Source organism: Rana temporaria, chromosome 8 (genome assembly GCF_905171775.1).
Source record: "Rana temporaria chromosome 8, aRanTem1.1, whole genome shotgun sequence".
NCBI classification, from domain to species: domain Eukaryota; kingdom Metazoa; phylum Chordata; class Amphibia; order Anura; family Ranidae; genus Rana; species Rana temporaria.
The window spans coordinates 10,397,664-10,425,131 of NC_053496.1; the positions used below are offsets into that span (position 1 = coordinate 10,397,664).

Sequence of the window (27,468 nt, forward strand, 5' to 3'; positions counted from 1 at the left end):
TTGTTTTCAGCCTGGTACCTCCAGGGGGTGGTGTGCAGCCTGTTACCTCTGGGGGGGAGGGGCTTGTGGTGGTGTGCAGCCTGTTACCTCCAGGGCGGGGGGTTTGGGGGGTTGTATGCAGCCTGTTACCTCCAGGGGGTGGTGTGCAGCCTGTTACCTGTGGGAGGGGGGGGGGGGTTTGGGGGTGGTGTGCAGCCTTGTACCTCCAGGGGGTGGTGTGCAGCCTGTTACCTCAGTGGGGGGGGCTTTGAGGATTGCGTGCAGCTTGTTAACTCTAGGGGGGGCTTTAGGGGGTTGTGTGCAGCCTGTTAGCTCTAGGGGGGCTTTGGGGATTGTGTGCAGCTTGCTACCTCTAGGGGGCTTTGGGGGGTGGTGTACAGCCTGTTACCTCCAGTTCGGGGGGTTTTATCTATCACTTCCCTTGTGTAAGGAACACCTGTTACCTCTAGGGGTCTTAGGAAAAGGGGAGCACCATCTGGTGGTGGGAGGGTGGAAGTGCAGGTAGTGCTGGCTAGCTCGAATGCTGCCCAAGCACGCAGCCCAGCCCCCTAACGGCTACAGACTGGCACCGGTCCGCGGTCTGGGGGTTGAGGACCCCTGCTTTATATGATTGAATTAAATGTTTGTTATACTTTTTAACCATTGGTGTGGTACCTTTAAAGTCCTCTTTAGATACTTTTGTAGGGGTTTCTTTGGCTAGATATCAAGAAGACGACCTTCTGAGAAGAAGACCTTCCGAGAAGAAGACCTTCCGAGAAGACGACCTTCCGAGAAAACGACCTTCCGAGAAGACGACCTTCCGAGAAGAAGACCTTCCGAGAAGACGACCTTCTGAGAAGACGACCTTCCGAGAAGACGACCTTCCGAGAAGACGACCTTCCGAGAAGACGACCTTCTGAGAAGACGACCTTCTGAGAAGACGACCTTCTGAGATGTCATCTTTGATGATCACCCTGTACAGCTACCTACAGTACTAGTTTTCAGGCTCATCAGCCCCAAAATGTTGCTTTTGGAGATAAAAATCCACTGAAATTTAGAGGCGCATCTATTCCCGCCGGTACGCAGAAAGCGTCTTGTTAAAATCAGAACGCCGAAATACATTCAGAGAAATATGAAAACAATTGTCCATTTTTCTTGGCACACATCACACCGAGCCCCGGAATGATTTCTCTTTCTTCTCCCGGCTCTGTGGCAGGGGTCATTTTTTTTGCTTGCTTCGGAGTTCATTTTTTTGAAAAGTAGAAGCTCTATATTGTGATTATTATTATTATTCTTATCGAGACGGAAAACACCATAATGTCATGTTTATAATGGTCAATAGAACAAAAAAGAAAATAATAAATACCACAACCACAACAATAAATAACACATTCTGAAAGGAAACAAAGCATTACATTCTATTCCCATGAATGATCTGTAACATTATATAGAATATATATTATGTTTATGAGACATTGCGTCCTACTAACTAGCAATAGTGTGCCGCTTTGTTGAACGGGGTGATAGCGGAATTCCTTAACCTCTTCCATACCGGGGGGCACTTAGGCACCTTCCATCCCAAGCCAATTTTCAGCTTTCAGCGCTGTCGCACTTTGAATGGCAATTGCGCGGTCGTGCTACACTGTATCCAAATGAAATCGGCGTCCTTTTTTCCCCACAAATAGAGCTTTCTTTTGGTGGTATTTGATCACCTCTGCATTTTTTTTTTTGCGCAACAACTAAAAAAAGACTGAAAATTGTGTTTTTATTTTTTTTTCTGTTATTTTTTTTGTAAATAAGTACGTTTTCTCTTTCAATTACGGGCACTGATATGGCGGCACTGATGGGCACCGATGAGATGGCACTGATGGACATCGATCAGGTAGTCCTGATGGGCACCGATGAGGTGGCACTGGTATGCGGCACTCATAGGCGGCACTGATGGGCACTCATAGGCGGCACTGATGGTCACTCATAGGCGGCACTGATGGGCACTCATAGGCGGCACTGATGGGCACTCATAGGCGGCACTGATGGGCACTCATGGGCGGCACTGATGGGCACTCATGGGCGGCACTGGGCACTCATAGGTGGCACAGATGGGCACTCATGGGCGGCACTTATGGGTGGCACTGATGGGTACTTATGGGTGGCACAAATGGGCACTGATAGTTGGGCACTGAGCATGGATGAGCACTGTGGGGTGGCAACTGATGGACACTGTGGGGTGGCACTGATGAACACTGTGGGGTGGCACTGATGAACACTGTGGGGTGGCACTGATGAACACTGTGGGGTGGCACTGATGGATCCATGTTGCCAGTCAGTGCCCATTTTTTTTACTGCCCTTTTTTTTATTTATTTTTACTGACTTTAAAAAAAAATTATTGCCCCTTTTTTTTGCCCTTCCCTGGTGGTCCAGTGTGGGCTTCCCTGGTGGTTCAGTGTGGCGATCCGAATGGCACTTTGAATGGCAATTGCGCGGTCGTGCTACACTGTACCCAAACAAAATTGGCGTCCTTTTTTTCCCCAGAAATAGAGCTTTCTTTTGGTCGTATTTGATCACCAAATCGTATTTTTTTTTTGCCCTTCCCTGGTGGTCCAGTGTGGGCTTCCCTGGTGGTCCATGTGGCGATCCGAGGGGGGGGCTGCGCTGATAAACAATCAGCGCGAACCCCCCCCCTGTCAGGAGAGCCGCCGATCGGCTCTCCTCTACTCGCGTCTGTCAGACGCGAGTGAGGAAGAGCCGATCAACAGCTCTTCCTGTTTACATCGTGATCAGCCGTGATTGGACACGGCTGATCACATGGTAAAGAGCCTCCGCCGGAGGCTCTTTACCGAGATCGGAGATGCAGGGTGTCAGACTGACACCCCCGCATCACCGATCGCCACGCTGCGCGCCCCCACGGGCGCGCGCCGGCATTAAATCCTGCAGGACGTCCATAGACGTCCAGTCAGGATTTCAGAACCACTTCCCGGACGTCAATCTGTTATTGACCGGGCGGGAAGTGGTTAACATTGTTCTAGCGGTGTGCCTGCAGATTAGAGAGTTCAGCCGTCTGCGGGATGTACCCTTCTACAAAGTGCAAAAGTTTGGGTACAGCCACATTGGCAATGGTCAGTAAGGAAGTAGACAGGTACAGTGCTGATTGGTGGAAATGGGTGGGGTGCCTCTCGGTGGAGAAGTTCAGTGGGTATCCAGTGACCTGTCATCCCTTATAATGGGACATCCCTATGTAAAAGGACAGTGTTAAAAATACAGTGCCTTGAAAAAGTATTCATACCCCTTGAAATTCTCCACATTCTGTCATGTTACAATCAAAGACGTAAATGTATTTTATTGGGAATTAATTTGATAGACCAACACAAAGTGGCACAGAATTGTGAAGTGGAAGGAAAATGATAAATGGTTTTCAAAACTTTCTACAGATAAATATCTGAAAAGTGGGGGGGGGGGGGCATTTGTATTCAGCCCCCTTTACTCCTAACTAGAATCTAGTGGAACCAATTGCCGTCAGAAGTCACCTAATTAGTAAATAGAGTCCACCTGCGTGTAATTTATTCTCAGAATAAATATGGCTGTTCTGTGAGGCCCTTAGAGGTTTGTTAGAGAACCTTAGTGAACAAACAGCATCATGAAGGCCAAGGAACACACCAGACAGGTCAGGGATAAAGTTGTGGAGAAGTATAAAGCAGGGTTAGGTTATAAAAAGAATATCCCAAGCTTTGAACATCTCACGGAGCTTCTGTTCAATCCATCATCGGAAAATGGAAAGAGTATGGCACAACTGCAAACCTACCAAGACATTGCTGTTCACTTAAACTGACCGGGCCGGGCAAGGAGAGCATTCATCAGAGAAGCAGCCAAGAGGTCCATGGTAACTCTGGAGGAGCTGCAGAGATCCACAGCTCAGGGGGGAGAATCTGTCCACAGGACAACTATTAGTGGTCTCTCCACAAATCTGCCCTTTATGGAAGAGTGACAAGAAGAAAGACATTGGAGAAAGAAAGACAGAAGAAGTCCTGTTTGCAGTTTGTGAGAAGCCACGTGGGGGAGGGGACACAGCAAACATGTGGAAGAAGGTGCTCTGGTCACATGACACCAAAATTAAACTTTTTAACCTAAAAGCAAAACGCTATGTGTGGGGGGAAAACTAACACTGCACATCACCCTGAACACACCATCCCCACTGTGAAACATGGTGGTGGCTCTCATACCCTCTCTCCCCCTCCCCCTCTCTTCCTCTCACCCCTCTCTCACTCTCTCACCCCCTCTCTTCCCCTCTCTCTCACCCCTGTCTCACCCCTGTCTCTTTCTCCACTTTCCTTCTCTCTCTCCCTCCCCCTCTCTCTCCATCCCCCTCTCTCTTCCTCTCACCCCCTCTCTCTCTTACCCCACTCTCTCTCACCACCTCTCTTCCTCTCTCTCTTACCCCCCTCTATCTCACTGACGTCTCTTTCTCCACTTTACCTCTCTCTCTCACCCCCTCTCTTCCCCTCTCTCTCTCACCCCTGTCTCTTTCTCCACTTTCCTTCTCTCTCCCCCTCCCCCTCTCACTCCCTCCCCCTCTCTCTTTCCCCCCTCTCTTCCTCTCACCCCCTCTCTCTCTTACCCCACTCTCTCTCTCTTACCCCCCTCTATCTCACTGACGTCTCTTTCTCCACTTTCCTTCTCTCTCTCACCCCCTCTCTTCCTCTCTCTCTCTTACCCCCCTCTATCTCACTGACGTCTCTTTCTCCACTTTCCTTCTCTCTCTCTTCCTCCCCCTCTCTTCCTTTCACCCCCACTCTCTCTTACCTCTCTCTCTCTCTCACCCCTCTCTACCTCTCTCTCTCTTACCCTCCTCTCTCTCACCCGTCTCTTTCTCCACTTTCCTTCTCTCTCACCCCTTCTATCTCCCCTCCCCCCCTCCCTCTCCCTTCCTTCTCTCTCCCCCTCTCTTCCTTTCACCCCTCTCTCTCTCTCTCTCTCTCTTATTTCTCTCTCTCCCTCCCCCTCTCTTCCTCTCACCCCCTCTCTCTCTCTATCTCTCTTACTCATCTCTCTCACCCCTTTCTTACTCTCACCCCGTCTCTTTCTCCACTTTCCCTCTCTCTCCCTCCCCTATCTCTCTTTCTCATCCCCGTCTTTTTCTCCACTTTACTTCTCTCTCTCACCCCCTCTCTTCCTCTCTCTCTCTTACCCCTCTCTCTCTCTTACCCCCCTCTATCTCACTGACGTCTCTTTCTCCACTTTCCTTTTCTCTCTCTCTCTCTCTTCCTCCCCCTCTCTTCCTTTCACCCCCACTCTCTCTTACCTCTCTCTCTCTCACCCCTCTCTACCTCTCTCTCTCTCTTACCCTCCTCTCTCTCACCCCGTCTCTTTCTCCACTTTCCTTCTCTCTCACCCCTTCTATCTCCCCTCCCCCCTCTCTCTCTCCCTTCCTTCTCTCTCCCCCTCTCTTCCTTTCACCCCTCTCTCTCTCTCTCTTACTTCTCTCTCTCCCTCCCCCTCTCTTCCTCTCACCCCCTCTCTCTCTATCTCTCTTACTCATCTCTCTCACCCCTCTCTTACTCTCACCCCGTCTCTTTCTCCACTTTCCCTCTCTCTCCCTCCCCTATCTCTCTCACCATCTCTCTTTCTCATCCCCGTCATTTTCTCCACTTTCCTGCTCTCTCTCACCCTCTCTCTTGCTCTGACTGGCTCTGCCATAAGATGTAAAATTAATTAAAACATTAAAGTGGTTGTAAACCCATTACAACCACTTTAACCTAGAGGTAAACCTAAATTAAGGCTCACCTGTAGGTGCAACAAATATCTCCCAAACCTAAAAGGTTTAGAAGATATTTGCAGAAATAGCGGCGCTGTAGACATCGAGCGCAGGCGCACTGAGCGTGCCGCTTCTAACGGCGTTCATGCCGTTAGTGGCGGTACCCGCGCACATGCGCGGTAGTGACGCCATCGCTGCTCCGGCCAGTCACAGCACCAAAACAGCAATATCCGGAAGTCACTACGGGCATAATGGCGGCGACGGAGGAGGTGACAGAGGATCGCTGCGGGGGCTTCGATCTCAGGTAAGTAATTCATAATGAGCTAGTATGCTATGCTATACTAGCTCATTATGCCTTTGTCTTGCAGGGTGTTTTTTTTATTACTATTTTTAGAGAGGGTTGCCTTCCTCTTTAAAAATGTTTTTTTAACTTTTAAAAATGTTTGTTTACATTTATTAAACAAGTGTATGTATGTGTGTATTCATATGTAGAGATACACACACGTGTGTTTTAGTTTTGAGGTGCACACCCTATGCTTACACCATACTATACATATGCCATACATACACCATACTATTGTAGTGCCCGCTCCAATTCTAGGGGGCGCTATTTTAAATTTAGGGGAGATCTGGGCCAGTACTTGGGCCCAGACCTGTTTGATCAACCCACGTTTGCCTCTGTTCTGGCTGTGGTACTGCTTGGTAGTTTCCCTTGATGCCTGCAGGTGGTGTTGCCACCCTGCCCTTGTGTTGGAACGCGGGTGTGCCATGGTGTGTTGGGTTTTCCTTTTCGGCGGCGGTGCAGTGGGAGTACATACTTGTACAAATATCTCTTTATAGTGGAATAGTGTACCACAACTCCAGTGTCTGCCAGATCTTTCTGGAGGGATCGAGCAGTCAAAGGTGGGTTTTGAATTGCTTTTCTCACAATCCTGTGAGCTGTTCTGTCTGATATTTTTCTTGGTCTTCCAGTTCTTGCTTTAACTTCCACTGTTCCTGATGACTGCCATTTCTTAATTACATTCCGAACAGAGGATATTGACATCTGAAAACGCTTTGCTATCTTCTTATAGCTTCTCCAGCTTTGTGAGCGACAACTATTTTCACTTTCAGTTTTCTAGACAACTGCTTAGAAGAACCCATGGTGCTGATTGTTGGGGGAGGGTCAGATGAGTCTGGGCATTTAAAACCTTTGAGATTGACATCACCTGGTCTTCCCAGACGATGATTGAGAACAATCCATGACACTGGCAGCTCTCAGCTTTGCAAAGGGGGCAGTGCATGCTATAAATTCTGCAGGGTGCCCAAACTTTTGCAGACGCCATTTTTTTGTTTTCTGTAATTTTGAAAGTGTAAATGATGGAAATAAAATCTAACTTTTTTTGACATATTATAAGAATGTCTAATCTGTAATTTGATGCCTTTTGGAGATTTTTTCCATCTTTCCTTGGCTTCGTTATGCAAATTAATACAACTTTTTACCTGGGGTGCCCAAACTTTCGATCCCCACTGTACATATGCCATATATACACCATACTATACATATGCCATATATACACCATACTATACATATGCCATATATACACCATACTATACATATGCCATATATACACCATACGATACTATACATACGCCATATATACACCATACTATACATATGCCATATGTACACCATAGTACACAGTCCCCTTACCTCGGCATCTTTCTTCGAAAACTGAGCGATCTGCTGTTGGTTCTTCACCATATCCGCCCCGAGAGTTAGAGACCTTGGTGGACGCCCCTTCACATTCTCCAACAATGGAGTAAATGAATGAGGATCACGAAAATAAATTTTCAACCCATGTCTCTGGAAAACAATTACAGAAAGAACAGAAATACATTTCGTAGAATACATACAGAGAATATTCTATAATGAAGATCTAAATACCAAAGATGCATAAACAACGAGATGAAGTCACAGCCATGAAGATCACATTGCGAAACAAGGCAAGTTTCTGATTGATTGACAAACCTTTCAATGATTCCAATCTATAGTAAATGAACATATATGTAGCTTGCTGTATACTGATCTCCAATGAGAGACACGGTAATAGAGAATGTGTCACGTACCTTACCAGGGGCCGAAGTGCTGAGAGGGCTTCCCTTGCGACTAAGTGCAGAACGCCCCCTGGAGGTGACACAGGGGGTGCTATGCCCAGAGATGCAGGGGTTGCCAGCTGCGACTTGCTGAGTAGATGTTGGAGATCAGCTGTATACCAGGATACGTAGTCAGGCAGGGGTACCACGGAAGTACCAGATGAGGTAGACTGGCAGGAAAACCCAGGGGCGGAGTCAGGAGCCAAGCCGGTAGTCATACACAGGAAGCAGGAAGTGACTGGAGCAGGTCAGAAGGCAAGCCAAGGTCATGCACTGGGAGCAGGAAGTGACTGGAGCAGGTCAGAAGGCAAGCCAAGGTCATACACTGGGAGCAGGAAGTGACTGGAGCAGGTAAGAAGGCAAGCCGAGGTCATACACTGGGAGCAGGAAGTGACTGGAGCAGGTCAGAAGGCAAGCCGAGGTCATACACTGGGAGCAGGAAGTGACTGGAGCAGGTCAGAAGGCAAGCTGAGGTCATACACTGGGAGCAGGAGGTGACTGGAGCAGGTCAGAAGGCAAGCCGAAGTCATACACTGGGAGCAGGAAGTGACTGGAGCAGGTCAGAAGGCAAGCCGAGGTCATACACTGGGAGCAGGGAGTGACTGGAGCAGGTCAGAAGGCAAGCCGAGGTCATACACTGGGAGCAGGGAGTGACTGGAGCAGGTCAGAAGGCAAGCCGAGGTCATACACTGGGAGCAGGAAGTGACTGGAGCAGGTCAGAAGGCAAGCCTAGGTCACTGGAACAAGCAGACAGGAACACGATAAAGGGTAAGCCGAGAGACAAGCCGGGGGTCATGCACGAAGAAGACTGGTCAGGCAAGCCGGGTCGTCAAAAGGAACACAGGAAAACAGGAACAAGAGCTCAGGATCACAAAGGCTGAAGATCATGCAGCAGTTGGCAACTGCTGAAGCAAGCTTTAAATAGGGCACTGACGCCAGGAGTCCCGCCCGCATTGCGTGCGTACTGGCGCACGCGCATGCTCAGTAAAGAACACTGAATTTACGGTGTTGTTGCCCGTATGCGCGCATGCGCAATGTGCTCGTTGGTCCGTGCAAGACAGGTCTGCCAGTTCTTCCATGGTTGGTTCCCTGACAGAATGTGAGAGGAAGAGACCCAGGCCAGCACAGGCGAACGTAAGGAGAATAAATCTTAGACGGGTGAGATTGTTTGCTTATATCAATTGCAATGTAATATAATTCTATGTTGTCTTGTTTCGTTTGCATTGCCTTTTGTTTGTTCTTTGTCTCATACAGTAATTTTAGTATTGGTGGTGCAGTGTTGCTCTCACATCTGTTTGCATCCAGTTATTGTGAATATTATTACACAGGATTTATATCGCTCCAACAATTTTTCAATATAAAGGGAGACAATACAGTTACAATACAATTTGATACAAGAGGACTAGTAGGTCCATTATTATTATTATTATTAGATACGATTTATATAGCGCCAACAGTTTACGCAGCGGTTTACAATGTATAAGGGGGGCAGCACAATTACAGTTCAATACAGAAGGGACAGGAGGGCTCAGCTCGTAGGGCTTACATTCTAAAGGGAGGGGGTGGTGGTACAAAAGGGTAAAAGCTGCAGAGAATTTGATGGGGGTGGCTCGGGTACAGTTGTTAGGTGGGTGTGGGATAGGTTTCCCTGAATAAATTAGTTTTCAGGGATCACCTAAAAGGTGGAGAGCAGTGGCGGATCGTCCAAAATAAGGGAGCGCAGGAGCGTCGCCCCTTCTCGCTCCTGCACCGTCACTCGAGTCAACAATACATAGCTTCATGCATTGTCGCCGGCGCCGCTGCCACCCACTATTCTGATGGCCAGCCCCCTGGTGAGTGCCGGCCATCTGAATAACAGCAGTTGGTTGGTTTTGGAAGTGTCTATCAGAGCCAGCGGCTTTCCGATAACAGCCTGTGGGGTCTAATTGGCTTCCAAATAGTTAACCAGAGGGTGCACAGGTGTGCGTTCCCTGGTTAACACTGACACGCGTTTCAGCCAATCAGGTTCAACGCGTCTGGTTACCGGTAACCTGATTGGCTGAAGCAACATCGAGGGCGGGAGAAGACATTGAGGGATCGCGGAGGGAGGATGGCCAGGCTGACCCGAAAAAGGTAAGTGCCTGTGCGGGGGTGGGGGACAAACTGGCAGCATGTTACGGCTGGCGACAATTAATGGCAAAGCACAGTGGCGACAATTGATGGGCACAGTGGCGACAATTGATGGGCACAGTGGCTGCGTTTGATGGCATGGCACAGTGGCTGCGTTTGATGGCATGGCACAGTGGCGACAATTGATGGCACAGTGGCTGCGTTTGATGTAATGGCACAGTGGCGACGATTGATGGCACAGTGGCGACAATTGATGGCACAGTGGCGACAATTGATGGCACAGTGGCTGAGTTTGATGACATGGCACAGTGGCAACAATTGATGGCACAGTGGCGACAATTGATGGCATTGCACAGTGGCAACAACTGATGGGCACAGTGACGACAATTGATGGGCACAGTGGCTGCGTTTGATGGAATGGCACAGTGGCGACGATTGATGGCACAGTGGCGACAATTGATGGCACAGTGGCTGAGTTTGATGACATGGCACAGTGGCAACAATTGATGGCACAGTGGCGACAATTGATGGCATTGCATAGTGGCGACAACTGATGGGCACAGTGACGACAATTGATGGGCACAGTGGCTGCGTTTGATGGGCACAGTGAGGCTGTGCCCATCAATGTATTTTTTTTCTTTGTTTGCGCCCCCCCCAAAAATGTTGAGCACCAGGCGCCACTGGTGGAGAGGTTAGGTGCTGATCGGACATTCCTGGGGCAGGGAGTTCCAGAGGATGGGAGAGGCTCTGGAGAAGTCCTGAAGGCGAGCATGGGAGGAGCAGAGGGGACGATATCTGCAGATGAGGTTGGTGATGTAGATGGGGGGCGATGTTGTGAATGGCCTTGTATGTTATGGTTAGTAATTTTTAATTTTATACTTTAAGTTAGGGGAAGCCAGTGAAGGGATTGTCAGAGAGGGGCAGCAGTCACGGATCGGTTAGTGAGGTGTATTAGTCTAGCAGCAGAATTCCGAATAGACTGAAGGGGAGGAGGAGCCTGTGTAAGGAAAGGCCATTAAAGTGGTTGTAAACCCTAATGCCGCGTACACACGATCGTTTTTTGGCATGAAAATTGCTGCATTGTTTTTCAGCATGTCCAAAAAACAAAGTTTTTCCAACTTCATCATTGAAAACGAAGTTGCCCACACACCATCGTTTTAAAAAAATGCTGAAAAAAGCGCGGTGACGTACAACACGTACGACGGCACTCTAAAGGGGAAGTTCTATTCGCCTTGGGGCTGCTTTAGCTGATTCCGTGTTGGTAAAAGACGATTCGCGCTTTTCTGTCTGTTACAGCGTGATGAATGTGCTTACTCCATTATGAACGGTAGTTTTACCAGAACGAGCGCTCCCGTCTCATACTTTGCTTCTGAGCATGCGCAAGTTTAAAACGTCATTTTAGCCCACACACGATCATTTTTTACAACCCGAAAAACGAAATTTTTTAAAACAACGTTAAAAATGCAGCATATTCGATTTTTTTTTTGTCGTTTTTCAGAAGCCGAAAAACGATGTGAAGCCCACACATGATGATTTTAAATGACGTTTTTAAAAAAGGCCATTTTTTTTCATGCCGAAAAATTATCGTGTTTTAGCGGCATTACAGACCACTTTTACCTTTGCCATAATTGTAAAGTTGTTTTTTTGGAACGCTAACCTGCGTTTTTATGCGTTTGGTAAAAAAAAAACAAAAAAAAACAAAGCCCATCTGTGCCCAATAAGAATAAAAATAACTTATGCCGTGTACACACGATCATTTTTCGGCACGAAAAAAAACGAAGTTTTTCCAACTTCATCATTAAAACGACGTTGCCCACACACCATCGTTTTTAAAAAATGCTCTAGCAAAGCGCGGTGACGTACAACGCGTAGAACGGCACTATAAAGGGGAAGTTCCATGCGGATGGCGCCACCCTTGGGGCTGCTTTAGCTGATTCCGTGTTAGTAAAAGACGATTCGTGATTTTCTGTCTGTTACAGCGTGATGAATTTTTTTTTTGTCGTTTTTCAGAACCTGAAAAATTTGGTGAAGCCCACACACAATCATTTTAAATTACGTTTTTGAAAAACAAATTTTTTTTCATGCCGAAAAATGATCGTGTGTACGCAGCATAATAGTTGCACTCATAGGGCCAGATTCACGTACGACTTACGCCGACGTATCTTCTGATACACCGCGTAAGTTCTAGGATGCGCTGCCGTATCTATGCGCCTTATTCTTGAAACAAGATACGCCTGAATTTTGGCTTGATCGGACCGACGTAAGTCTCCTACACCGTCGTATCTTGGGCGCATATTTACGCTGGCCGCAAGGGGCGCTTCCATTGATTTACGCGTAGAATATGCAAATGACCGAGATACGCCGATTCACGAACGTACTTGCGCCCGTCGCTGTAATATACGCCGTTTGCGTAAGGCGTATGTCCGGCGTAAAGTTATTCCACCTAAAGGAGGTGCATCCCATGCAAAGGTATGGACGACGGAACAGCCGTCAAATTTTACGTTGTTTACGTAGGACTACGTGAATAGGGCTGGGCGTAGCTTACGTCACGTCGTAGACAGTGATTCGACGTATCTTATGGAGTATTTTAGACGTGATTCTGAGCATGCGCACTGGGATGCGTCCACGGTACGGCGCATGCGCCGTTCGATCGGACCATCATTTGCATGGGGTCACCGTTCGTTTTAATAGATCACGCCCACTACCTTCCTACTTTGAATTAGGCGGGCTTACGCCGGCCAATTTACGTTACGCTGGCGCAACAAAGGGAGCAAGTGCTTTGTGAATACTGTTCTTGCCTCTCTATGTTACGTCGGCGTAGCGCATATGGGATGCGCTACGCCAGCAGAAAGATGCGCGGCCCATAACTTTCACACGATTAGTGCATGCAATAAAATCCGGCCCACTGTGTTGACTTGCAGATTAAAAAATTAATAAAAAAATACTAAGCTTGGCTGCTGGATCTTATGAGCAGCAAATATCTAAATGATTTAAATAGTGAATTAGAAGTGGAAGTTGGGCCGAGGACATTCAGCGCACGACTTCCACACAAATTCACACATTACAAAGAATTAGGAAGTATCGGCTCCTTGGAGATTTCACTATGTGGCCCCGTCACCGAGAACAGAATTATTATTACTGAATGACTAAATATGTCATGATTTAATTCACAGCAGTGACTGGGATGGATGGAGGACAGAACACCCCCCTCCCCCGTATAACAAAGACTTCCCGAGCTACATGGATCTCTCAGCCTTCAGAGAAACACAACTCTCTATGGGGTAGATAATTCCGCCGGGCGTAGCGTATCTAAGATACACTACGCCGCCGTAACTTACTTTTTTTTTTCTTCGAAATCCTCAAAGAATCCGCGCCGTAATTTACGGAGGCGCAGTGCATCTTTGGCGGCGTAAGGGCGCACAATTGAAATCGATGTGATGGGGGCGTGTTTTATGTAAATACGCTGTGACCCGACGTAAACGACGTTGTTTTTTGAACGGTGCATGCACCGTCCGTGGGGGTATCCCAGTGCGCATGCTCGAAATTAAACCGGAACAAGCCAATGCTTACGACGGTGACGTCATTCTACGCAAATCCCTATTCGCGAACGACTTACGCAAACGACGGCCATACTTAACATTGAGTACGCCACCATATAGCAGCTATAACTATATGGCGGGAAAAAAGCAGAACGCAAACGACGTAAAAAAATGCGCCGCCCGGACGTACGTTCGTGGATCGCCGTATCTAGCTAATTTGCATACTCGACGCGGAATTTGACGGAAACGCCACCTAGCGGCCAGCGTAAATATACACCTACGATCCCACGGCGTACTAAGACGTACGCCTGTTGGATCGATCCCTCATTCTGTCGTATCTTGTTTTGTGGATGCGGGAACTTTGAAATTACGCGGCGTATCAATAGATAAGCCGGCGTGATTTCTTTGTGGATCTGGCCCTATGAGGTCAACACAGCAATTTCATACATTTCCTATCTACAGTATATAGAGAAGCTGCCAGAATAGATATATGGAAGGTGACTGGTGAAGATGCAGCTGTTAGACCTTCCTCCTCATCTAGACTTCCCCTTTAAAAAAAAAAAAAAAATTATACATTTTTTTTTTATAATATACCGTATTTATTGGCGTATACCGCGCACTTTTTTGCCCTGAAAATCAGGGCAAAATCGTGGGTGCGCGATATACGCCGATACCCGCTTTCCCGCGCCGAGTTTGAATACTGCGCCGGCATATACCGAGCGCAGTACACTCGTGTATAGTCGGGCAGTCTCGGCTCCTCCCGCGCTCACGTCCTGGACGTACAGGACCTGAGCGCGACAGTAGCCGAGCCTGCCCGAGTGTACTGCGCTCGGTTTATACCGGCGCAGTATTCAAACTCGGCGCGGGAAATCGGGAAACGAGCGAGGAGGATGCAGCAGAAGGACGCCGGACCCGACGAAGAGGACACCCGAAGCCGCAGACGGACGCCGGACCCGACGAGGCCACCGATGGACGCCGCGCAAGACACCAAAACTGTAATCCTTTTTTCCACAGGAATTTCTGGCCAACTTTAGGGGTGCGTGCTATACGCGGGAGCGCGCTATACCCCAATAAATACGGTATATATAAATAAAAAAAATGTATATATATATTTTTTTTTTGAGGCAGTGGCACGCACCCCCCCCCCCCCCCCGGTTCTCTGTTCCAGGGGGCCATGCCTGAAGCTGTGTAAGGGGCCCCATAATTCCTGATGGCGGCATGTTATCAGAAAGGAGTATACTACCAGAGGAACATAGAACCATAGATGATAGAACTAGAGAAGAGCATGCAACCAGAGAGGAGCATGTAACCAGAGAGAAGAATGTAACCAGAGAGGAGCATGTAACCAGAGAGGAGCATGTAACCAGAGAGGAGAATGTAACCAGAGAGGAGAATGTAACCAGAGAGGAGCATGTAACCAGAGAGGAGCATGTAACCAGAGAGGAGCATGTAACCATATAGGAGCATGCAACCAGAGAGGAGAATGTAACCAGAGAGGAGAATGTAACCAGAGAGGAGAATGTAACCAGAGAGGAGAATGTAACCAGAGAGGAGAATGTAACCAGAGAGAAGAATGTAACCAGAGAGGAGAATGTAACCAGAGAGGAGAATGTAACCAGAGAGGAGAATGTAACCAGAGAGGAGCATGTAACCAGAGAGGAGCATGTAACCAGAGAGGAGAATGTAACCAGAGAGGAGAATGTAACCAGAGGGGAGCATGTAACCAGAGAGAAGAATGTAACCAGAGAGAAGAATGTAACCAGAGAGGAGCATGTAACCAGAGAGGAGCATGTAACCAGAGAGGAGAATGTAACCAGAGAGGAGAATGTAACCAGAGAGGAGAATGTAACCAGAGAGGAGCATGTAACCAGAGAGGAGCATGTAACCAGAGAGGAGCATGCAACCAGAGAGGAGCATGTAACCAGAGAGGAGCATGTAACCAGAGAGGAGCATGTAACCAGAGAGGACCATGTAACCAGAGAGGAGCATGTAACCAGAGAGGAGCATGTAACCAGAGAGGAGAATGTAACCAGAGAAAAGCATTTAACCAGAGAGGAGCATGTAACCAGAGAGGAGAATGTAACCAGAGAGGAGAATGTAACCAGAGAGGAGAATGTAACCAGAGAGGAGAATGTAACCAGAGAGGAGAATGTAACCACAGAGGAGCATGTAACCACAGAGGAGCATGTAACCAGAGAGGAGCATGTAACCAGAGAGGAGCATGTAACCAGAGAGGAGAATGTAACCAGAGAGGAGCATGTAACCAGAGAGAAGAATGTAACCAGAGAGGAGAATGTAACCAGAGAGGAGAATGTAACCAGAGAGGAGCATGTAACCAGAGAGGAGAATGTAACCAGAGAGGAGCATGTAACCAGAGAGGAGAATGTAACCAGAGAGGAGAATGTAACCAGAGAGGAGAATGTAACCAGAGAGGAGAATGTAACCAGAGAGGAGAATGAAACCAGAGAGGAGAATGTAACCAGAGAGGAGAATGTAACCAGAGAGGAGCATGTAACCAGAGAGGAGCATGTAACCAGAGAGAAGAATGTAACCAGAGAGGAGAATGTAACCAGAGAGGAGAATGTAACCAGAGAGGAGCATGCAACCAGAGAGGAGCATGTAACCAGAGAGGAGCATGTAACCAGAGAGGAGAATGTAACCAGAGAGGAGCATGTAACCAGAGAGGAGCATGTAACCATAGAGGAGCATGTAACCAGAGAGGAGAATGCAACCAGAGAGGAGCATGTAACCAGAGAGGAGCATGTAACCATAGAGGAGCATGTAACCATAGAGGAGCATGTAACCATAGAGGAGCATGTAACCAGAGAGGAGAATGTAACCAGAGAGAAGAATGTAACCAGAGAGGAGCATGTAACCAGAGAGGAGCATGTAACCAGAGAGGAGCATGTAACCAGAGAGGAGAATGTAACCAGAGAGGAGAATGTAACCAGAGAGGAGAATGTAACCAGAGAGGAGAATGTAACCAGAGAGGAGAATGTAACCAGAGAGGAGCATGTAACCAGAGAGAAGAATGTAACCAGAGAGAAGCATGTAACCAGAGAGAAGAATGTAACCAGAGAGGAGAATGTAACCAGAGAGGAGCATGTAACCAGAGAGAAGAATGTAACCAGAGAGGAGCATGTAACCAGAGAGGAGCATGTAACCAGAGAGGAGCATGTAACCAGAGAGGAGCATGTAACCACAGAGGAGCATGTAACCAGAGAGGAGCATGTAACCAGAGAGGAGCATGTAACCAGAGAGGAGCATGTAACCAGAGAGGAGAATGTAACCAGAGAGGAGCATGTAACCAGAGAGGAGCATGTAACCAGAGAGGAGCATGTAACCAGAGAGAAGAATGTAACCAGAGAGAAGAATGTAACCAGAGAGGAGCATGTAACCAGAGAGAAGAATGTAACCAGAGAGGAGAATGTAACCAGAGAGGAGCATGTAACCAGAGAGGAGCATGTAACCAGAGAGGAGAATGTAACCAGAGAGGAGAATGTAACCAGAGAGGAGCATGTAGCCAGAGAGGAGCATGTAGCCAGAGAGGAGCATGTAACCAGAGAGAAGAATGTAACCAGAGAGGAGAATGTAACCAGAGAGGAGAATGTAACCAGAGAGGAGCATGTAACCAGAGAGGAGCATGTAACCAGAGAGAAGAATGTAACCAGAGAGGAGAATGTAACCAGAGAGGAGAATGTAACCAGAGAGGAGCATGTAACCAGAGAGGAGAATGTAACCAGAGAGGAGCATGTAACCAGAGAGAAGAATGTAACCAGAGAGGAGAATGTAACCAGAGAGGAGAATGTAACCAGAGAGGAGCATGTAACCAGAGAGGAGAATGTAACCAGAGAGAAGAATGTAACCAGAGAGAAGAATGTAACCAGAGAGGAGCATGTAACCAGAGAGGAGCATGTAACCAGAGAGGAGAATGTAACCAGAGAGAAGAATGTAACCAGAGAGAAGAATGTAACCAGAGAGGAGCATGTAACCAGAGAGGAGCATGTAACCAGAGAGGAGAATGTAACCAGAGAGGAGCATGTAACCAGAGAGGAGCATGTAACCAGAGAGGAGAATGTAACCAGAGAGGAGCATGTAACCAGAGAGGAGCATGTAACCAGAGAGGAGCATGTAACCAGAGAGGAGAATGTAACCAGAGAGAAGAATGTAACCATAGATGATCATGTAACCAGAGAGGAGAATGTAACCAGAGAGGAGCATTTAACCAGAGAGGAGAATGTAACCAGAGAAAAGCATTTAACCAGAGGGGAGCATGTAACCAGAGAGGAGAATGTAACCAGAGAGGAGCATGTAACCACAGAGGAGCATGTAACCAGAGAGGAGCATGTAACCAGAGAGGAGCATGTAACCAGAGAGGAGCATGTAACCAGAGAGGAGCATGTAACCAGAGAGGAGCATGTAACCAGAGAGGAGCATGTAACCAGAGAGGAGCATGTAACCAGAGAGGAGCATGTAACCAGAGAGAAGAATGTAACCAGAGAGGAGAATGTAACCAGAGAGGAGCATGTAACCAGAGAGGAGAATGTAACCAGAGAGGAGAATGTAACCAGAGAGGAGCATGTAACCAGAGAGGAGAATGTAACCAGAGAGGAGAATGTAACCAGAGAGGAGAATGAAACCAGAGAGGAGAATGTAACCAGAGAGGAGCATGCAACCAGAGAGGAGAATGTAACCAGAGAGGAGAATGTAACCATAGAGGAGCATGTAACCAGAGAGGAGCATGTAACCATAGAGGAGCATGTAACCAGAGAGGAGAATGTAACCAGAGAGAAGAATGTAACCAGAGAGGAGCATGTAACCAGAGAGGAGAATGTAACCAGAGAAAAGCATGTAACCAGAGAGGAGCATGTAACCAGAGAGGAGCATGTAACCAGAGAGGAGCATGTAACCAGAGAGGAGCATGTAACCAGAGAGGAGCATGTAACCAGAGAGGAGCATGTAACCAGAGAGAAGAATGTAACCAGAGAGGGGCATGTAACCAGAGAGGAGCATGTAACCAGAGAGGAGCATGTAACCAGAGAGGAGCATGTAACCAGAGAGGAGCATGTAACCAGAGAGGAGCATGTAACCAGAGAGGAGCATGTAACCAGAGAGAAGAATGTAACCAGAGAGGGGCATGTAACCAGAGAGGAGCATGTAACCAGAGAGGAGCATGTAACCAGAGAGGAGCATGTAACCAGAGAGAAGAATGTAACCAGAGAGGAGCATGTAACCAGAGAGGAGAATGTAACCAGAGAGGAGCATGTAACCAGAGAGGAGCATGTAACCAGAGAGGAGCATGTAACCAGAGAGAAGAATGTAACCAGAGAGGAGAATGTAACCAGAGAGGAGCATGTAACCAGAGAGGAGAATGTAACCAGAGAGGAGAATGTAACCAGAGAGGAGCATGTAACCAGAGAGGAGAATGTAACCAGAGAGGAGAATGTAACCAGAGAGGAGAATGAAACCAGAGAGGAGAATGTAACCAGAGAGGAGCATGCAACCAGAGAGGAGAATGTAACCAGAGAGGAGAATGTAACCATAGAGGAGCATGTAACCAGAGAGGAGCATGTAACCAGAGAGGAGAATGTAACCAGAGAGAAGAATGTAACCAGAGAGGAGCATGTAACCAGAGAGGAGAATGTAACCAGAGAAAAGCATGTAACCAGAGAGGAGCATGTAACCAGAGAGGAGCATGTAACCAGAGAGGAGCATGTAACCAGAGAGGAGCATGTAACCAGAGAGAAGAATGTAACCAGAGAGAAGAATGTAACCAGAGAGAAGAATGTAACCAGAGAGGAGCATGTAACCAGAGAGAAGAATGTAACCAGAGAGGAGAATGTAACCAGAGAGGAGAATGTAACCAGAGAGGAATATAGAACTAGAGAAACAAATGCAACCAGAGAGGAGAATGTAACCAGAGAGAAGAATGTAACCAGAGAGGAGCATGTAACCAGAGAGGAGCATGTAACCAGAGAGGAGAATGTAACCAGAGAGAAGAATGTAACCAGAGAGGAGCATGTAACCAGAGAGGAGCATGTAACCAGAGAGGAGCATGTAACCAGAGAGGAGCATGTAACCAGAGAGGAGAATGTAACCAGAGAGAAGAATGTAACCAGAGAGGAGAATGTAACCAGAGAGGAGCATGTAACCAGAGAGAAGAATGTAACCAGAGAGGAGCATGTAACCAGAGAGGAGCATGTAACCAGAGAGGAGCATGTAACCAGAGAGGAGCATGTAACCAGAGAGGAGCATGTAACCAGAGAGGAGCATGTAACCACAGAGGAGCATGTAACCAGAGAGGAGCATGTAACCAGAGAGGAGCATGTAACCAGAGAGGAGCATGTAACCAGAGAGAAGAATGTAACCAGAGAGAAGAATGTAACCAGAGAGGAGCATGTAACCAGAGAGGAGAATGTAACCAGAGAGGAGCATGTAACCAGAGAGGAGCATGTAACCAGAGAGGAGCATGTAACCAGAGGGGAGCATGTAACCAGAGAGAAGAATGTAACCAGAGAGAAGAATGTAACCAGAGAGGAGCATGTAACCAGAGAGGAGAATGTAACCATAGAGGAGCATGTAACCAGAGAGGAGCATGTAACCAGAGAGGAGAATGTAACCAGAGAGGAGCATGTAACCAGAGAGGAGCATGTAACCAGAGAGGAGCATGTAACCAGAGAGGAGCATGTAACCAGAGAGGAGAATGTAACCAGAGAGGAGCATGTAACCAGAGAGGAGCATGTAACCAGAGAGGAGAATGTAACCAGAGAGGAGAATGTAACCAGAGAGGAGAATGTAACCAGAGAGGAGCATGTAACCAGAGAGGAGAATGTAACCAGAGAGGAGCATGTAACCAGAGAGGAGAATGTAACCAGAGAGGAGAATGTAACCAGAGAGGAACATGTAACCAGAGAGGAGCATGCAACCAGAGAGGAGCATGTAACCAGAGAGGAGCATGAAATTAGAGAGGGGCATGTAACCAGAGAGGAGAATGTAACCAGAGAGGAGCATGTAACCAGAGAGGAGCATGTAACCAGAGAGGAGCATGTAACCAGAGAGGAGAATGTAACCAGAGAGGAGAATGTAACCAGAGAGGAGCATGTAACCAGAGAGGAGCATGTAACCAGAGAGGAGCATGAAATTAGAGAGGGGCATGTGAATAGAGAGGAGCATGCAACCAGAGAGGAGCATGTAACCAGAGAGGAGAATGTAACCAGAAAGGAGCATGTGAATAGAGAGGAGCATGCAACCAGAGAGGAGCATGTGAATAGAGAGGAGCACGTAACTAGATGCACCAGAGAAGATGTAACCAGAGAGGAGTATGAAACCAGAGAGGAGCATGTAACCATAGAGGAGTATGAAACCAGAGAGGAGCATGTAACTAGACAGGACTGCTAGGCAGGACACTAGACTGCTCCTAGATAAGAGAGTGCAACATGTAAAGAGAGGAGCACACAACCAGAGAGGAGTACTTTAAAAAGGAGAAAAGACAAAAGAATGAAAACCCTGGAGCGTGGGCCTTCAGAAGGAAGTCAGTTCAGAAGGGGGCAGTTCAGAAGGGGGCAGTTCAGAAGGGGGCAGTTCAGAAGGGGGCAGTTCAGAAGGGGGCAGCTCCCATATGTCTGGATGGAGAGACTCCTTACCTTCAGCTCCAAGTCTTTATAAATCTGCGGTCTCAGGAGGCTGAGCAGATATGACGCTCTGGAGAATTTAAAACCTAGAAGAAGCAATACAACAGTCTATAGAGGAGACGTACTGCCTATCCATGTATTATCCTAACAGATGTTCAGGTATTCTGAGCGCAGTAGGAGTTTCTATAATCGGAATACAATGGCTGACAAGGGAGATGCCTCCATTAATGCCGCTTAGAGTGATTGGGGGAATCGAATGGTTTCTCTCAGCAGAGCTTCACCTCAGCTAAGGGAAAAATCCCCTCTGCATACTTCATTATCCAAAACTACATTTTTTTTTTATTTCCTCTGACCGTGATTGGGTATTCAGAGGCGGCTCTAGGCTTTGTGAGGCCTTAGGCAAAACTTGACATGGGGCCCCACTCACACCCATGATGGGAAAAATAATTCAAGGACAAGAGCCTCTTCCCCACAACCCTGGCCAGTGGTTTTGGGGGTCTGCGGGCAGGAGGCTTATCAGAATCTGGAAGCCCCCTTTAACAAGGCGGCCCCCAGATCCTGCTCTTTAATAACTAAGGGGCGGGGGCCACCTGGTGTGAGGTCCACTGGTGAACCCGCCCCCTTGTGACATCATTGACTGAGGCAGGCTGAGTCATTCACGTCACAAGGTGGGTATTCACTGGATGTTAGGGACGCTGGGCTCTTAATGCTGCCTGAGCACAGCAGCGTTAAGGTCCCCTGTCCCTCAAAACTGCAGTAATGCATTGGGTAAGTTAGGCGGCCGCGATGCCCTTGTGAGCGTGAGGCCTTAGGCGACCGCCTAATTAAAGAGCCGCCTCTGAACCCACAGAATATTATTTACAAACCAGCAATGTTGTGTTTTTTGAGAATAACAATGTACCACTAAGGAGAGGGGAATCTACCTGGAATGATCTCTTCTGTCACTGCTGCTCCTCCAATCACATGTCTTCTTTCGAGAACCACAGCGCTCAGTCCAGATTTCTGCAGATAAGCCGCCTATTAAATGACAGAAAACATGATCAGGATTTTTTTTTTCTCTGTGTACAGAACACTTATACGAGCAGAAGGCACACAGCAGGGGTCCGGTGTGTGCTGGTTCACCGGTTCAGGTCCCATTTCAGCCCGAAATTTGGGCTGATATATATATATATATATATATATATATATACCGTATTTATCGGCGTATACCGCGCACTTTTTTGCCCTGAAAATCAGGGCAAAATCGTGGGTGCGCGGTATACGCTGATACCCGCTTTCCCGCGCCGAGTTTAAATACTGCGCCGACATATACCGAGTGCAGTACACTCGGGTATAGTTGGGCAGTCTCGGCTCCTTCCGCGCTCACGTCCTGGACGTACAGGACGTCAGCGCGAGAGTTGCCGAGCCTGCCCTACAATACACGAGTGTACTGCGCTCTGTATATGTTGGTGCAGTATTTAAACTCGGCACGGGAAACGAGCGGGGAGGACGCCGCAGAAGGACGCCGGACCCGACGAAGAGGACACCCGAAGCCGCAGACGGACGCCGGACCCGACGAGGAGGACACCCGAAGCCGCAGAAGGACGCCGGACCCGACGAAGAGGACACCCGAAGCCGCAGACGGACGCCGGACCTGACGAGGCCGCCGATGGACGCCGCGCAAGACACCAAAACTGTAAGTACAAAAAAAACTTTTTATCCACAGGATTCGTGGCAACTTTAGGGGTGCGCGGTATACGCGGGAGCGCGTTATACCGCGATAAATACGGTATATATATTTTTTTGGGGGGATATTTATTATAGCAAAAAGTAAAAAATATTAGTTGTTTTTCAAAATTGTCGCTCTATTTTTGTTTATAGCGCAAAAAAGAAAAAAAAACGCAGAGGTGATCAAATACTACCAAAAGGAAGCTCTGATTGTGGGGAAAAAAGGTCGTCAATTTTGTTTGGGAGCTACGTCGCACGACCGCGCAATTGTCAGTTAAAGCGACACAGTGCCGAATCGCAAAAAGTGGCCCGGTCTTTGGGCAGCCAAATGGTCCGGGGCTGAATGTGGATAAAGTAAACCTAAAGCCAAACTTTTTATATGTATCCAATAGAGAACGAAAAGAGGGAAACCTGGACTATAGCGGTGCTGTTAAACTAGTATCAAACACAATGGAAGACTCAGTTACCATTTAATAAAAAGTATACAATACATTTTATTAGTAAATTATACAAAATTAGTAAACTTAGAGCAGTATCACTGAATCAATTCACGGTAGGGTGATTCCAAAGTGGTGGTTGCATCAGTTGTGGGCTGAGAAGATCATACGTAGTCCCTACATGTTTCGCCCATTGGGGCTTCGTCAGGGGAAGTATGTCTCAACTGTCTATACAGGTAGCAACTAATAAAGGCAAAAAAACAGAATTACCACTTAGAAATTAATCATTATAAACTTTTTTTCAGAATTGGAGGTCCACCTGTAAACAAGTCCACAAGTGAAAGGAGAAGGCAACTTACCAACCAAGGCCCTAGTGTTCCTAGGTGATGAAAGTGAAAAGGGGGGCAAAAAAGGAAAGACGCCCCACAGGTAGGTGGGTGGATGGAAAACCACCCTCACGGCAGGGAAGGACCAGACTCCGAGCAACCAGCCACCCCCACAGTGAGTGCTGAAAAGACCTAGCCAAAAGAACTAGCCTGTGGGTGGTTGGTTGCTCAGAGTCTGGTCCTTCCCTGCCGCCAGTGGTGTTCCATCCACCCACCTACCTGTGAGGCGTCTTTCCTTTATTGCCCCTCGTTTCCCTTTCATCACCAAGGGACACTAGGGCCTTGGTTGGTAAGTTGCCTTCTCCTTTCACTTGTGGACTTATTTATAATGATTAATTTCTAAGTGGTAATTCTGTTTTTTGCCTTTTTTAGTTGCTACCTGTATAGACGGTTGAGACATACAAGAGGGGCAAAAAAGGAAAGACACCCCACAGGTAGGTGGGTGGATGGAAAACCACCCTCGCGGCAGGGAAGGACCAGACTCTGAGCAACCAACCACCCACAGGCTAGTTCTTTTGGCTAGGTCTTTTCAGCACTCACTGTGGGGGTGGCTGGTTGCTCGGAGTCTGGTCCTTCCCTGCCGTGAGGGTGGTTTTCCATCCACCCACCTACCTGTGGGGCGCGTCTTTCCTTTTTTGCCCCTCTTTTCACTTTTATCACCTAGGAACACTAGGGCCTTGGTTGGTAAGTTGCCTTCTTCTTTCACGTGTGGACTTGTTTACAGGTGGACCTCCAATTCTAAATAAAAGTTTATAATGATTAATTTCTAAGTGGTAATTCTGTTTTTTGCCTTCTTTAGTTGCTACCTGTATAGACGGTTGAGACATACTTCCCCTGACGAAGCCCCAATAGGCGAAACACGTAGGGACTACGTATGATCTTCTCAGCCCACAACTGATGCAACCACCACTTTGGAATCACCCTACCATGAATTGATTCAGTGATACTGCTCTAATTTTACTAATTTTGTATAATTTACTAATAAAATGTATTGTATACTTTTTATTAAATGGCAACTGAGTCTTCCATTGTGTTTGATACTAGTTTAACAGCACCGCTATAGTCCCGTTTTCCCTCCTTCGTTCTCTAATTACATTTTGGGATGAGGTGCATTACATTAGGTGTCTACCCTTAGCCAGATCATAAAAATTCTAGAGCATGTATCCAATAGCGTGTATGGTCTGTTAGTTGATAACGGAGGTAGGACGGGGATGTATGCGAAACCTTTATGTCTCTGCACCTGTTAGCGTTAGAACAGAGTATCACTGGCATGCCTCTTTCTTTTCCAGTCCACAGCATGATTATATTTATAGACCATGTAATAATTTGTGCTCATGGTATCCCATATATTGGGAGCTAATCAGGGAACAGGTCATGGTATCCCATATAATGGGAGCTAATCAGGGAACAGATCATGGTATCCCATATAATGGGAGCTAATCAGAGAACAGATCATGGTATCCCATATATTGGGAGCTAATCAGGGAACAGATCATGGTATCCCATATAATGGGAGCTAATCAGGGAACAGATCATGGTATCCCATATAATGGGAGCTAATCAGGGAACAGATCATGGTATCCCATATATTGGGAGCTAATCAGGGAACAAATCATGCTCACCATAAAATGGAAGATAATGGGGGGGGGGGGGGGGAAAAGCAATGGTATCCCATGTAATACGGGTTAATGCATAGATAAGCCATGATATCCTATGTAATGGGTGTTAATGGGGGGACAGGCCATGGTATCCCATGTATTGGGTGATAATGGGGGGACAGGCCATGGTATCCCATGTATTGGGTGATAATGGGGGAGCAGGCCATGGTATCCCATGTAATGGATGTGAATAGGGGTCAGGCCATGTTATCCCATATAATGGGTGTGAATGGGGGGGAAGGTCAGGGTATCCCATCTAATAGGTGTTAATGGGGGCCAAGCCATGCTATCCCAAGTAATGGATGTTATTGAGGGTCAGGCAATTGTATCCCATATAATAGCTGTTAATGGGGGGGGGGGGGGCAGGCCATGGTATCCCATGAAATTAATGTTAATGGGGGGCCGGGGGGAACAGGCCATGGCATCCCATGTAATGGGTGTTAATGGGGGGACAGGCCATGATATCCCATGTAATGGGTGTTAACAGGGGGACAGGCCACGGTATCCCATGTAATGGGTGTTAACGGGGGGACAGACCATGGTATCCCATGTATTATGTGTTAACGGGGGGACAGACCATGGTATCCCATGTAATGGGTGATAATAGGGGAGCAGGCCATGATATCCCAAGTAATGGATGCTAATAGGGGTCAGGCCATGTTATCCCATATAATGGGTGTTAATGGGGGGGGGGAGGTCATGGTATCCCATGTAATGGGTGTTAATGGGGGTCAAGCCTTGTCATCCCAAGTAATGGATGTTATTGGGGGTCAGGTCACTGTATCCCATATAATGGCTGTTAATGGGGGGGGGAGGCAATGGTGTCCCAGGTAATGGGTGGTAATGGGGGAACAGGCCATGGTATCCCATGTAATGGATGCTAATAGGGGTAAAGCCATGTTATCCCATATCATGGGTGTTAAAGGGGGGGGGGAGGTCATGGTATCCCATGTAATAGGTGTTAATGGGGGACAAGCCATTCTGTCCCAAGTAATGGATGTTATTGAGGGTCAGGCCATTGTATCCCATATAATTGCTGTTAATGGGGGGGCAGACCATGGTGTCCCATATAATGGGTGTTAATGGGGGGACAAGCCATGGTATCCCATGCAATGAGTGTTAATGGGGGAGCAGGATATGGTATCATCATATATAAAGGGTATTAATGGGGGAGAGCAGGCCATGGTATCCCATGTAATGGGTATTACTGGGGGGAGCAGGCCATGGTATCCAGAGTAATGGGTATTACTGGGGGAAGCAGGCCATGATATCCCATGTAATGGATGCTAATGGGGTCAGGTCACGGTATCCCATATAATAGGTGTTAATGGGGGGGAAAGGTCATGGTGTCCCATATAATGGGTGTTAATGGGGGGACAAGCCATGATATCCCATGCAATGAGTGTTAATGGGGAGCAGGATATGGTATCATATATAAAGGGTATTAATGGGGGAGAGCAGGCCATGGTATCCCATGTAATGGGTATTACTGGGGGGAGCAGGCCATGGTATCCCGAGTAATGGGTATTACTGGGGGGAGCAGCCCATGATATCCCATGTAATGGATGCTAATGGGGGTCAGGCCACGGTAACCCATATAATAGGTGTTAATGGGGGTCAGGCCACGGTATCCCATATAATAGGTGATAATGGGGGGGGAAAGGTCATGGTATCCCATGTAATTGGTGTTAATTGTGGACAAGCCATGCTATTCCAAGTAATGGATGTTAATGGGAGTCAGGCCATTGTATCCCATATAATGGGTGTTAATGGGGAACAGGCCACGGTATCCCATGTAATGGGTGATAATGAGGGAGCCGGCCATGGTATCCCAAGTAATGGATGTTAATGGGAGTCAGGCCATGGTATCCCATGTAATGGGTGATAATGAGGGAGCCGGCCATGGTATCCCAAGTAATGGATGTTAATGGGGGTCGGGCCATGGTATCCCAAGTAATGGATGTTAATGGGGGTCGGGCCATGGTATCCCATGTAATGGGTGTTAGTGGGGAACAGGCCATGGTATCCCATGTAATGGATGTTAATGGGAATCGGGCCATGGTATCCCATGTAATGGATGTTAATGGGAATCGGGCCATGTTATCCCAAGTAATGGATGTTAATGGGAATCTGGCC

The 27,468-nt window shown here is 47.5% G+C and overlaps 1 protein-coding gene across 2 annotated transcripts in view; it reads right to left on the minus strand.

Moving 5' to 3' along the window:
• The window catches only part of PYROXD2 (pyridine nucleotide-disulphide oxidoreductase domain 2), a 93,299-nt gene that overhangs the window by 48,465 nt on the left and 17,366 nt on the right, over nt 1-27,468 (minus strand). For both annotated transcript variants that reach the window (XM_040361283.1, XM_040361282.1), the window contains exons 3-5: nt 22,068-22,161; nt 21,157-21,230; nt 7,423-7,575 (exon numbers count right to left, since the gene is read on the minus strand). In XM_040361283.1, the coding sequence (XP_040217217.1) occupies nt 7,423-7,575; nt 21,157-21,230; nt 22,068-22,161 (321 nt within the window). The remainder of the gene's footprint in view (nt 1-7,422; nt 7,576-21,156; nt 21,231-22,067; nt 22,162-27,468) is intronic.